This window comes from Callionymus lyra, chromosome 9 (assembly GCF_982586985.1).
Source record: "Callionymus lyra chromosome 9, fCalLyr1.hap1.1, whole genome shotgun sequence".
Lineage (NCBI taxonomy): Eukaryota > Metazoa > Chordata > Actinopteri > Syngnathiformes > Callionymidae > Callionymus > Callionymus lyra.
Window position 1 is genome coordinate 11,800,065 of NC_141826.1, and position 13,140 is coordinate 11,813,204.

Genomic DNA, 13,140 nt, shown 5'->3' on the forward strand with positions numbered 1-13,140 from the left:
ACTTTGTATACACTTTTATTGTCTTTTAGAAAAACGGTATCAACAAAGTCGTTAAGCATTTGTTATGACACAACTGTGGTTGAACGAGCACATGTGTGTAGTATTCTCAACACGTCTGCAGGTGTTGTGGGCAGGAAACCTGCATCGATCGAGCGACAGAAATCCAGATGTTGAAAATTCACTTTGTGATAAAAACATTTATTTCATGTAAGGTCATTTTTTACATACTACATACGTAAGCACATGGATGCAGTGACATGAACAGACTTTATCGTTTCTCATTGCGATTGTAAAAACGTTGCGCTGGCCATAGAAAAAAAACATCCTTGGCTTCGGTCAGCCAAAAGTCATGTGTCAGATTTTTGAACCGGCTTTTCCTTTTGCTTGGTAAGGAAGAGAAGACGAAGGAACGTCTTCGGGCTCCACGAAAAACAGTTTGTGACGATGTTCTTCCGATACTCGTTCAAGTTACTGAGCTGCATTAGAAGGAACCTTTTTGAGGCTGAAGTTGGACCAGTTTACAGCTACCTTCTGCCGAGTTTGTTTCGCTGAATCGAGGCAAAACCTGAAAGAGAAAAAAAAATAAAATGTTCAAGGCTGTTCAAAGTTAACTTTATAAACACCTTTTGCTAAATCCTACGATTACCTTTTGAAATATTCCACTTCTCGATCGATCTCGTCCATTTCTGTTGGATCCACGTCTTTTGGAAGGAACACATCATCTAACAAAATGAGAAGAAATCAGATTAAATTATGGGGACAAACTACTCATGCAGTCGCATCAGTAAAGCCTCGTACCGATAGCAGTGCCTGACTTTTCCCCCTTGTTTTTGTTCTTCTTGTTTTTGCTCTTAGACTGAGGCTGCTGTTGTCCATTTGTCTGAACGCTGGGATGAACCTTACTGTCCAACTCGTCGCCTCTCCCCACTTTCGCCTCGGCCTCACGCCCTCTTTGTGTATTTATGAGGCCACAGTTAGCACCATTGGTTGTATTTTTGGTCGGCCTGCTCTCTTCTGCCTTCTTCGTGCCATTTCTCTGGTTGTCCACGCAGTGCTGAGGGGGTTTGAATCCAGCTTTAGCGTAAGAGGAGCCATTTTCAGAGGCTTTGTGTTCAGAAACGGCTGGCTCCGGTTTTTGCTGCTGTTTCTTATTCTTCTTGGGCTTGGCAGCACCAGCAGTTTGGTTCTTTGCATCCAGGACGTCTTTTGACTTCGCCGTGGCTTGGACCGACGCCGGTGGTAAACAGTCGGTGGTAGTGCATTTCTCCGGGGAACAGATTCTCGTGAGTTTTGAGAGATTCTGAGTCGCGTTAAACCGCTGGTTGTCCTTAGATCCACTTGTGATCCCCGGTGCGACGGTGGGAGTCGCGGTGGTGGCAGTGGTTGTGTTTGCGGAGGGGACAGCAGCTGTGTCCTCCCAGCCGTTCACGAGGTCCACGTGGCTCTTGAAGTTCCCCAGGGAAAGAGGCGAGAGGTCCAGGTCTATCTGCTGCATGTCAGACGAGCCGTTGAGATGAGACAGTAAATGGTTCCCTTCCAGCATGGCCGCCTTCTTGGGGAAGTCGTTGACGTCCAGGTTGAGGTCGTACATGCTGAACGAGGCCCGGATGGAGTCTTTGATGGTGTTTTTAATCTCCTCCAGACGACTGGTGAGGAAACTGTTAACACGCTCGAGCTCCAGCTGGGGCCAGTCCAGTAGGCGACTGGCTTCTGCTTCGTCAGTGATGGGTTCATCCGCAGGCTCCAATGGGTTGAAGAGAGGGTCACTGCCTGCAGCTCCCGGGTTTCCCTGCTGGGCTTTTTCCTGTATCACAAAAAAAAATTAAATTACACGATGAACTGTATTACAATGAACCATTTAGAATATAAAGAAAAGTTTACTAACATTATTTAATCTCTATTTTAATCTAGACAAGATGTATCCCCATTGTCACATTGATTTACTATTTGAGTAGCAAACTGTTTTTTATGAATGTATCTTAGTGAAACATTCCATTTCTCTCTTCATGTATACAAGTTTATGGATATACAGTTTTATACAGTTAGACAAATCTGTGAACATAAATCAGACCCGTTTTTGCTGATTGTAATTTCAGATTTGAAGAAACTATTGCGTAAATTATTAAACCATTTCAAAAGTAGTTGTTTTTTTCCCCCCGGTCTTTAAACAATAGGCTTATTAATCGCTCAATACAATTAATTGTCTTTCAATTGCTTGCATTTCATTAACTGAAGATTTTATCGTACACGTTGAGACTCGTTCCTTTTGTGATAATTCAAATATATCAATTTAAATTTTCCTTCGGTGGCTTTTGCAGTCGTCTTTGCTGACATTGTATTTCCACTGAAAGAGTCTACATAGAGAGAAGGATAGAAGGTGTGTGTTGTGATGTCACTGCAAGATCAGGTCAATGTTATATTAAAAAAATAATTCTAACTGATGAGTGATTTGTTAGTGACCAATTAATCGAAAATACAATGCAAGGTTTATGAAATCACCCCAATCTTACAATAAATACACAAAATATATACCATACAACAAGGAAATACTACCAAGGTAAATCCAAATTCTATATTGACGCATCTGATTTGACGTTTAAAGTTAAAAGTAGGACAGAAACATTTTTTTTACCTTTTTCTTTTGTTTGTGTCGCGCTCTTTTAGCAGCCTTGGCACTGTTGACGGGTTTAGGCTCAGAACTGTTTATAAAGTCCAACAGCTCGTCCACATCCCGGTTGTCAATGGCGCCGGCGATTGTTGGGTCCGAGTCCTGACGCTGGGGAAGCTCTTCTTTACGTCGGGTCAGTCGTGATCGTAGCTTCTCTCGGATCTCCGCGTAGTTACGGCTTGTTGGTGCGGCCGGAGGCTGCGAGGGAGACATTATTTAAGTCATGAACATTTCACTGATCCAATTAAACAAATCAACAAGAGAGATTTTTGTTTTAAAACAAGTACCGCGTTGTGTCCAAAAAACTCGCAGTAGCAGCAGTCACAGTACTTCCCATCCTTCTGGTTAGTTGAAGATGAAGCACAGGAGCTTCTTTCAGAGCTGCTGTCTTCATCTTCTCCTTCTTCAAGCTCAGATGGTGGATGACATAAGTTCCCATTTGTCATTTTGTGCCCCTTGCATGCTTGGTCCCTGCAAAACAAAATTAACTTTAATTCACATCATTCCAAAGTTACAGAGCAACATCCCAAACCAGAGGACTGACCTGCAGGCACCACCTGTCAAGTGCCCAACGTTTGGAGGCGCCACTGCTCCCGTGCTGTGTCCATTACAAGGATGGTTGCACCCCATGACCGACGAACCCATCTTGTTGTGTTGCGTGTTGTTGGCTGGAATGTGCGAGTTTTTGCATGTGCTGGGCTTGTGAACGGATGTCGGGCTGTCCGGACTGGGAGAAGAGAGTTTTGTTGTCGGGCCGTGGAGGTTCGGTACCAGAGGAGAGAAGGGAGCGTGGGCTGCGCCGTTGGAGGAAGAGGTGACGTGACTGTGCTGTCCAGAGCTTGGCTTTGGAACCAGCAGGGAGGAATGCTGGGAAGACAACCCAGTTGGACTGTTGGGGGGTACCGACAAGTCTGTGTGTTGATGATGATCACTCGGATGGAAGGCTTCACCTAAAACGAACAACAGAAATGTTAGGACTAGAGTCAGAAGTTAGAGCAACAATTGGAATAAGAACTGAAGTTTTATTACTTTCCTGTATTTCCACATATATTTAACATCATGATAGACTTAAATTATGCCTCTTTTTTTTTTTTTTTTTAACTAAGCAGACTCAGTTTCCTGCTCTTATAATGAGCGTTCAATGGTGCATGAGATCATGAGAGAATTAGAGCAGCAGTACTGAACCTGCTTCACCCCATTATTAAAGGCAGAAGCAATACAAAGCCAGACAAAAGTCTATCCCTCCCTTTACTATCCCTCATTATCTTGTACGAAACTACATAAAGATGCACACAGTGTGTTAATTCTCTGTCAAAAGCACAGCTCCCAATATTTATATTAATGTTTGCAATGTATCTTAAGACTGAATAATTTAAATGATAAGTGGATCTACCCCATTAAACCAGAGAGTTCAGTTCTAGCAGTCTTTCTGGATGAAGATGATTATGATTTTTTTTTTTCCAACTTAATCATCTCTTTAATGTGAAGATGTCACACTAAAACATTTAACCTGGTGGCGTTGGTCGGCGACACATGGTTTTGAAATGCTTGGGAGTGGTCTTGCAATGGTCTGCTGAGGTAGAGAGGGGATTCCCAGCAGATGATCCACCGGAACTTTGCGTCGAAGGGTGACTATATGGACACACTTTGGCTCCTACGCTTTTAGCAGATTTACCAGGTGCTTCGTGAAGTATTCTTTTTTCATGGCAGGTGGATCCCGTTGTTACACCTGCACATAAAAACCATTGACTCAAGAATGTAAAACATAGTCATGGATAATTAGATTTATTATTACTTCTGATGTCCTGTACATATTTAAAACCCACTCAAGACTAATTGGTTTAAAGAAACCAGAACATAAAAAATAATAATTTTGAGATCAATTATATTTATAAGTCAACAGCTTAGAAACGGAGAAAAACATTTCTCAAAACATTTAATCTTGAAAACCTAAATCACAAATCAGTTTCATGATCTGGATTCATCTCACAAACATTTTGAAGTTCCTGATAAAACAAGTACTTTCACAACCTTAAATCAAAGTGTGATGCTATAGTGAGGTTGTTACCCGCTTCATACCTTGTTGAGCGTGTGATGAGTTGTGGCCGCAGTGTTCCCCTCCGTTTGTGTGGGCCGAGTTCCAGAGTCCTGACAATTTGTGGGCTGACAGGAAGGAACTTGGATCCCAATCTACAGTATTTTGCTCAGGGTAGCCATTCCCACAGCCCTGGGATTTACAGGAGGAAGAGTGTGACAATGGTACCTGAGTAAAAAAAAAAGAATTGACATAAAATTTGTGAAACAAATAATACTACATAACAATAGCAATAATAGCTAAATATTAATGTAACATATTTTAACCTAATACGTATTGCTCTGAAAAGTTCATACATATAGTGTTGATTCTTCTGTTCTGAACCTCTGATTATAAATAGTATACCCATTAACAGGGAAGATGTTGCCAATTTCACAAACATGCATCACCTTGAACACAAACACTATCAGAAGATGGATCTTTTGTTTCTTTTCAAATGTCTCAAAGCTTTATATGCAGTTTAAGCTTGGCTCTTTGGTAACTCTGCACAATATGTGTCATTTATCAATTGAAGCTGAGCTTATAAAACAGAGGGAGAAATGGTAGTTAATAGCCTTTTTTTCCCCGACAGAAAAATAAATATCTATTTACAACATATGACCCAAATCTATCCAAATGATTTACCGGCGTTGGTTGCTCTTGACTGCTCCGTCTCTCCTCTTCTTCCACGCTCTTACAGCAACTCTGACAGATCCACAGCGGCACTTCGCCCAAAAGTGACTGAGACAGCGAGGGCACAGCATCTGCAAGTTTACGCCCCGGCGCTTCCCGCAACAATGCCTGAGAGAGCGCGGGCACCGCGTCAGCAAGCTTGGTCCCGTGGCTTCCAGCCAGTCCATTCATGGAGTTTGCCCCCCAGTCCTTAAACTCACGGTGGCACAAAAGGCAGCAGGTGTGCATAGGCTGTTTAGAAGGGAAGGATGAGAGTAAAAATCAAACGGCAATGATGAAAACAAATCAGTAACAATGTTGTTTTAGCTTTTAGACGAACAATAATGCATGTAAAGACATTGTGTTAGTCGTCACTGAACCTGTACAGTAATGAATTTGAGTTGCATATCTATCCTAGTTACGCTACTACGTTAAAACATTATTAGAGCTTTTAGAGGCAGAATTATTGATAACATACGCGTTTTAAACAATATTGAAATAAGGCACCGATAACTAGCATAACAATAGATACAGGGTTGAAAAAAACGCAAATATAAAATGTTTTCAAGGTTGCCTGAATTTAATTCTTGTAGTGCTCATCTCTCTAAAGTGTGAAGCTACACATACTTAAACACAGTGGGAAAAAATAACAACACAACTCAAGTGTCTGTGACTATAATTCTGCATGAAGTAATTGCATGACCGGACTGTGAAATGTCTCGCTTGAAATGAAAAGTCTCCGTCATCACTATAATTTCTATTTATTGTCCATAACCCACTTGAAAAAAAAAATTAAATTACTTTTCTAAAGTCCATTATGTAGTTGAGCATGCCCATGAATCCTCATTTTAAACTGACAAGTAGGGTAATTTTCAATTACTAAAAAAAGAAACATCAGCTTCATTCTTAACTGATCGTTGTTTGGATGTTAGGCTTCAGTTGTAAACAGAATATTTCCAAACAAACGTGTGTGAATGTCTGCATTTCTTCCTATAATATCGTGTTGTATACAGACTTAAACCCAGCTTATGATGCTCGTTTGCGATTATACACACACCTCGACACTAATATTAAATCATATCAACCACTATTATGCAACACATTTAGATCATATTAGTTTGCTTGTTTAAGTTTTATATAAAGGGAACAGATACTCCAGAGTCTGCCTCCAGCATTCACAGCGCGAATCGAATTCGAAAGCTAACGAAAAATGTTACTTGTAAGTCGAGTTAAATAACAGTATAAACGTCAGCTAACGTGGCTAAATTTTCTCGTAGAAAAAAAAACACGCCGTTTCTATGCTAACTAGCCGATTAGCAGACGGTATGTTTGGAGGACTTCTGGTGTAGCACGTTTGCAAGCACGCTAGCTCGGGCTAGCCTGTCGGCTAACACTAGCTTGGGCGGATGAAGTGCTGGTTAAACGCTGGAAATGAAGCGACCTGTGCGGGGTGTACAATGTCACCTGCCCGTGCGTGGAGATGGTAGTGCTGCGGCTCATCCCGCCCGCACCTCTGAACGGCGACAGTTTTTCGGTGCATGTCTACATCTAGGCTAGGACAACAATAGCTTTAAGCTAACCTGGTTCGCTCTGGTGGTCGCCAACCGATCCAGCCCTGCATCTCCGCCGCCGCCGCCGCCAGCTGCATCGCCGGGAGAGACGGGGCTCTTCGGCGCGGCTTGCTGCCCGGGAACTATGTCCTTCTGGGCGACGCCTTGCTGCTTGCTTTTCTTCCTTGCCATGGCGACGGTCCTAATAAGACGCTTTGGCCAAGTTTGCACCAGTTTTGGGGTGTTTTAGGAGCACACTTTCGTTTGTTCTCGGACCTCAAAATGTTCCCTCTTTCCTACCCAGTCAAGACAACAGTCAATATGGCGGAGGGCTGGCACATTCAGGAGTTCATAGGTTACAGATACTACTGGCAAACTGGCTTCACGTACTGCCATAGAACGTAAGCGCGGCCCTTCCCAGTCGATGACGCCAGCGTCGCCATATTTAGTGAGGGCAAGCGTCTTTTTTTAAGTTTCTAAACGAAAATAAAATTATACATCTTTTTTTTTGTCGTTTTTTTAACCATACGTAACAGTTTGTGTTGTTGTTGATTTAAAATAATTTAAATTCGAATTTCATATTCACCAGGGTGAATGGGTGGAGTTTGGATGCCCTTGAAGTAACACTAAAGTAAGGTTATTGTACTTCCTATTTTCCAATCAAAGTTAGAAAAACAATGCAGATTAATTTTACTCTAACTAGTATAGTATTGGGATTTAAGGCTGGGATTAAAAACATGAAAAATAAAAAAATTGATATAATATAAATTGAAAAAAAAAATTACCACACCGTAATGGAAGAATAAATACAAAATAAAAGTTTAAGAAATTTACAAAGTTTAACATTTAATTTATTTGATACATGTTCCAACTTAACTTTATTTTCCATTCCATTATAACCAATATTATAATTATTATTCACTTCCATTTCTAATTTCCATTGTAACATTTGATTTTTTTTTTTCAGCTAATTTTCATTTCAGAAGGCATTGATTTAATCACATATCATGTCGCCTTTATTACCGGGAATAATATAACCAAACAAAAAAACTTTATTCATAAAAAAAAGTTATTTTTATAACTCTCTTTAAAATTGGTTTGAACGCTAATTTCTAGGATTAAATCAATTGCTTGGATATTATACAAATCTTTAATCTAAAGATAATATAAAAGTTTGTAATTAAGTTTATAAAAATAAAGTTTTTTTATAACTCTCTTTAAGATTTGTTTGAACGCTAATTTCTAGGATTAAAGCAATTGCTTGGATATTTTCCAAATCGTCTGACATTATTCAAGTACAGTAATATTATATGTTTCATCTAAAGATAATATAATAGTTTGTAATTAAGTTTACAAGTAAGTTTTGACTAACTCCATGGTAATAACATAATAATAGTGGTTTATTATAGTAGAAAACAATAGTTGACGGGAAGGAACACTTACTTTATATTGTGATTATTGCTCGGAAATGGAATTTTCGAACAGCCATAAATCCGAGGTTACGTGGAGTCCGTGAACGCATCGCCAGCGCTGGTGTTGTGTTCAGGACGCTCGACACTAAGCGGACACACTCAGCTTCAGCAACTCTAGCTTTGCAGACGTCAAGCTCCGCATTTAGCTTCTGTTTTGTTTATTTTAAACCACAACAAACCAAAAAAAAATGGAAAACACAATTTACAACATCCAGGTTCTGCTCCGTGCAGCAGAGTTCCTGGAGAGAAAAGACAGAGGTGAGTGTTTTTTCATTTTCTTCAGCACTTTTTACGAGGACGGAAATGGTTATTGTTTAAAACATCCTAATCGGGGAAATAAATGATAATAATAATAATGCATGTCATTCATAGCGTGTAGATGGTGTTTTAGGGATTATTCTTAGAAGTATTTGATCGACAGAGGGTCAGTTTTAGCTCTGGGTTCCCGTTTGACTCAGTGACCTACATATCTCCCACATCATTGTTACTCAAAGGCGCCAATCTGCTCCTCTTTCAAAAAAAAAGCGTCCCGGTAAAAACCCACGAACTTTTTTTTTTGACGTTTGTTTTATTTCCCTCGCTTTCTCGAACAACATTTTTTAAATCCTGTATGTTAAAAAAAAAATGTTTACGTTGCTACTTTTTTTTTCCTACGAATGGCGCCAAAAGCACAACGTCCAGCTGACGATGACAGCGCACCGGCGTCTTTGTCTCAGAAAAAAAACACATCTTTAATTGTCAAAACTATTATTTTTTTTCGTCCACTTTTCGCTTCAATCTGCAAGTTTATAACAGTTTAAAAATAAAACTTGTTTACAACTTTTTAAGGACACTTTTATTCCTGCATGCTTTCCTGTAACTCCTGTGTTGTTCTCAGTGTTATCTTGATCTTTAAAGTATATCTTTTATTAAATATTGTTTAAGCGCTTTGTGATCCTGATCCGGAAAACTTCGAAATAAATACTTACTTACTTACTTACAGAAGCCGAACATGGATATGCTTCAGTCCCTCCTTTGAGCCCAAATCTCTCCGATAAGAGAAGCAAACAGAAGCACAAGAGGATATCTGCTGGTGGCAACAGGTGAAAATGCATTACATAAAACTACTGAACATTAGGGTGTGGCTCCAGCTTTCACTTTCCATAAATAAACAAAAAACACGACAACAACTAACCAATTTTTCTTTTTGCTGTTCCTGCAGGACGGTGCACAACGAGCTGGAAAAAAACAGGTGAGAAGTAATATTGTTGATAATAAGAATATTTGTTCCTTACAGACATTGGAAGTACACAGTCAATTAGTTACAGGAAAGATTAAAAAAAAAGTAAATGTATCTCATGAACACTATGACTCGAAGTGAGTATAGTAACTAGGGGTGTGGGAAAATATCCATATGGCGACTATATCATGATACTGTATCGACATTCAACAGCAATGTATCGATTATTAACAAAACAAAAAATGTTTGTGTAAAATTGAAATAATTCAATTTTTTTTACAATTAACATGCGATTATTCATGCGGTTTGTTCATTTTTCTGTTGAAATTAAACTTCCGGCGGCTATTACGCCCTCAGCAACTAAAAGAAGGTTGAAATGACAGAGGATGAGAGGATACAGACGATTCAAGCAGCTTTTAAAGCTGATGTTTGCACATATTTTAGTTTCAAAACAAAGGAAACTTACGACTTTGTCAACAGTCATGTGCTTTGCAATTTCTGCAACACCAGAGTCAAGTACTCGACAATACTACAAGTATATCATTGTTACTACAGTATCGCATTATATCGGGATATATCCATGTATCTTGATATGTATCATATCGCCTGATACTCGCCAATCAAATTTTTTACATTTTTATAATAAGCATACTAGGAATAGAATGAATATTATTCACTTGAATAAAATATTCACTCTAGCAATATCACTTTAAAATTGATTAGATTAAATATGATTATGTTTGGGAACTTTGTGTTCCATAAACATGATTATTGACACTATTTTTTTGCTGTTTTTTTCCATCTACAACTCTGAGAGCTAACAAGTTTTTGTTTCCATTTGTTGTGTAGACGGGCGCAGCTCAGACATTGCCTTGAGCAGCTGAAAAAGCAGGTCCCTCTGTCGTCTGACTCGATGAGAAACACCACCCTCAACCTCCTGAGGCGAGCCCAGATGCACATAAAGGTAAAAACACACACAAACAAATTACACCTTGATAGAAGTGCAGAGAAGAAGAAAGAGTAAACAAAGTATGTCACACTGGGATAAAAAAGACTGGTTATTTGTACCACATAATTGTAATCCAAGCAAGGTAACAAATGAATGATTGCCAAGATTCTCCTTTTAAGTGGTGTCAAGACCTCACAGATGAGGTACTTTAGTTCAATCCTGACAATGATACACAATGTTATTGGGTGTGATCGCTTTGAAAAGCATACAAAAAAACTTAAAAAACACCAAAGATTTCATATAAAGTAGCACTACTTGTACTTTCACACATTTCGTCAAAAAAAGGTGGCGTAAATATCAGCAAAATACTTTGACGGCTTCTACCAAGTTTGCAACGTTCTATCCAAATATTCCCTAAGAAGCCATTTTATGAAAGTACAAATAAGTCTGTAGTTTCATATGGCCATAAAGTTTGACCCAGTTTAGTTAGTGATAGTAAATGAGATTAACCTTTTATTTTATTAACACTGTTTGTATAAGTATATTGCTGTCACCACCAGACCTTTTAAAAAAAAAAAAACTTCATTTTTAGAGAAAGAAAACACACTTGGTAAAAGGCCGAATCTTTTTCCCCAAAAAATACATTTAGGACAATGTTTAGTAAACCTTGAAGGTCAGACCTGGAAAAAATACAGCCCTTTGACTATTTTTAGGTTGACCCACAAGAGGTCAAAGTTCATACAGAAACTAAATGTAATTCTATTCTTTCAATACTAGTCTCTAGTTAATATGACTGTAGGGATTTTGTTTAGGTAATTATTTTAAGAGCACTTATAGCCTCTGAAAAAGAATATAAAAACACATTTGGAAAAATGTCCTTTATATAAGATTAGAGAGATTATTTACTCTGGACGGCCCCCCTCTCAACAGCGACCCCTGAGGAGATTTTATTGCCCACCACTGTTTTGAGATGAAAAAAATACAAAAGTTTAAAAGCTAAAATGTTTGGATTCACATTTCAGAAGCTGCAGGAGCAGGACGAGCGTGCGGAGCAGGTCAAAGGTCGCCTGCGTTGGGAGCAGAGGGAGCTGCAGGTCAGACTGGAGCAGCTGCAGAGAGGAACCGAGAGGATGAGGAACGACAGCCAGGGTTCCACCATGTCCTCCGAGCGCTCCGACTCGGACAGAGGTGAGAAAAATATCAATATTTCTTTTTAAATCTATCGCATCATATCTAACGAATATTCTCTCGACATCGCAGAGGACGTGGAGGTGGACGTGGAAAGTATCGTGTTTGACTGCGTGGACTCTGACCGGATGAGCATCACTCACAGTGACGTGGATCACTGTTACTCCAGTTTGGACAAATCCTGGCTATGACGGCGTCGCGACTATAGAAAAAAAAAAAAAAACTTTAAAAAAAAAGAAGAAGAGTCACCAGCAGGATATGAGTATGAGAAAAAAACATTCCAAAACATACGACCCGGGATCACGGAGGGACGATGTCACTGTACCTTTCTGAACGACCGCTCCACGACCCTTCGGTTTGGTTCCGAGTCCATTTGCACTGAACAGCAGTTACAGTCACTGAGCTGGAGGTAACGTCGGAGAAGTCGCCAGCGATTTTTAATCCTCACCACGCAGTTTGTAAATTACTTCTTTAACTTCAGGGCTTTTTGTTCAAATACTTCAATGTAATGGCTTTTTTTTTATTAACTTATTCTTAACCCAGGTATGCCTTTACTGAATTCTGCCTTAAGTTCCGATTCTGCGAGCACCGAGTCGTGTCAACAAGATCACGTGTAGCATGCACTTAATCATGAAACTGTGCTATGACTTGTTATATGTCTGTACTTACTTTATTCTTTTATTTTTTTCCCCCCGTTCTCTGTTGCACAAACATCCATAGTTGCACTTATGTTTACTCTCAGAAAGCCGATCAAACATTATTGATCACGTGTGCCTGATTTCTCTCTCACGTCTTCATCTGTTCCAGCCACTCCACCAATCAGACATGTCCGCTTGTGACGACGACGACACGTTTTGTATTGTAAATGATTGCTATGTATTTAATAACTAAAGGTTTATTTTGCCCACACTTCTCTTTATGCAAGATGCCTTATTATCATGTATGCATTCATCTGTCTATCTCTGCCCAGTAATATCATGTAGCATTTTGTACTGGTGTGAGCTTTTTGTAATAAATAAATATTTTCTATTTTTAGATTCATATTAGAGTATTTCACTCGAAACGTGCAGCATCGTTGATGCTTTAAATCGAATTTCTCCCTATAAGAGTGAAAACTGTTGACGGAAATACATTTGTTTGGAAACATTAGTCGTACTTCCTGTTACAGAAAGCTTGGTACATTTTGTTTGGCCCGTGACTTGCATTGTTGAAATATTTTTGTGTGAGTTTGACGCTCCTGCTATAAATTAACTTTAGATTCAGAGACCAGTATGAGGGCCAAAGCTGGTCTAAAAGAAGACTTTAGGCTTAATTCATCAGAAAGCATGTGAGCACATTCAGGGCGGAG

General features: G+C 39.4%; 2 protein-coding genes across 2 annotated transcripts; one reads left to right on the forward strand and one right to left on the reverse strand.

Annotated features, from left to right (window-relative positions):
* Positions 1 to 182: 182 nt before the first annotated feature.
* Positions 183 to 7,328, reverse strand: fam193b (family with sequence similarity 193 member B). Its single transcript, XM_087799140.1, has 10 exons — positions 6,995 to 7,328; positions 5,388 to 5,666; positions 4,748 to 4,931; positions 4,179 to 4,397; positions 3,213 to 3,618; positions 2,956 to 3,139; positions 2,633 to 2,866; positions 799 to 1,804; positions 647 to 722; positions 183 to 565 (listed from the first exon to the last, which is right to left on the reverse strand). Exons 1-10 carry the CDS (start codon positions 7,154 to 7,156, stop codon positions 469 to 471), a joined length of 2,847 nt encoding a protein of 948 aa, XP_087655266.1. The 5' UTR covers positions 7,157 to 7,328; the 3' UTR covers positions 183 to 468.
* A 1,220-nt stretch (positions 7,329 to 8,548) lies between these two features.
* On the forward strand, positions 8,549 to 12,827 carry mxd3 (MAX dimerization protein 3). The gene is made up of 6 exons (XM_087799162.1): positions 8,549 to 8,694; positions 9,419 to 9,518; positions 9,638 to 9,667; positions 10,505 to 10,619; positions 11,627 to 11,792; positions 11,865 to 12,827. Exons 1-6 carry the CDS (start codon positions 8,625 to 8,627, stop codon positions 11,981 to 11,983), a joined length of 600 nt encoding a protein of 199 aa, XP_087655288.1. The 5' UTR covers positions 8,549 to 8,624; the 3' UTR covers positions 11,984 to 12,827.
* Positions 12,828 to 13,140: the final 313 nt, after the last annotated feature.

Bases quoted from the DNA above. Each gene is read 5' to 3' on its own strand.
- fam193b (XM_087799140.1), bottom strand. From the start codon at position 7,156: ATGGCAAGGAAGAAAAGCAAGCAGCAAGGCGTCGCCCAGAAGGACATA. The intron at 4,398-4,747 runs GTATGAAGCGGG...TTTTATGTGCAG, and splicing joins CTCATCACACGCTCAACAAG to GTGTAACAACGGGATCCACC. The intron at 1,805-2,632 runs GTAAAAAAAATG...TTTGTGATACAG, and splicing joins GACACAAACAAAAGAAAAAG to GAAAAAGCCCAGCAGGGAAA.
- mxd3 (XM_087799162.1), top strand. From the start codon at position 8,625: ATGGAAAACACAATTTACAACATCCAGGTTCTGCTCCGTGCAGCAGAG. The intron at 8,695-9,418 runs GTGAGTGTTTTT...ACTTACTTACAG, and splicing joins CCTGGAGAGAAAAGACAGAG to AAGCCGAACATGGATATGCT. The intron at 9,668-10,504 runs GTGAGAAGTAAT...TTTGTTGTGTAG, and splicing joins AACGAGCTGGAAAAAAACAG to ACGGGCGCAGCTCAGACATT.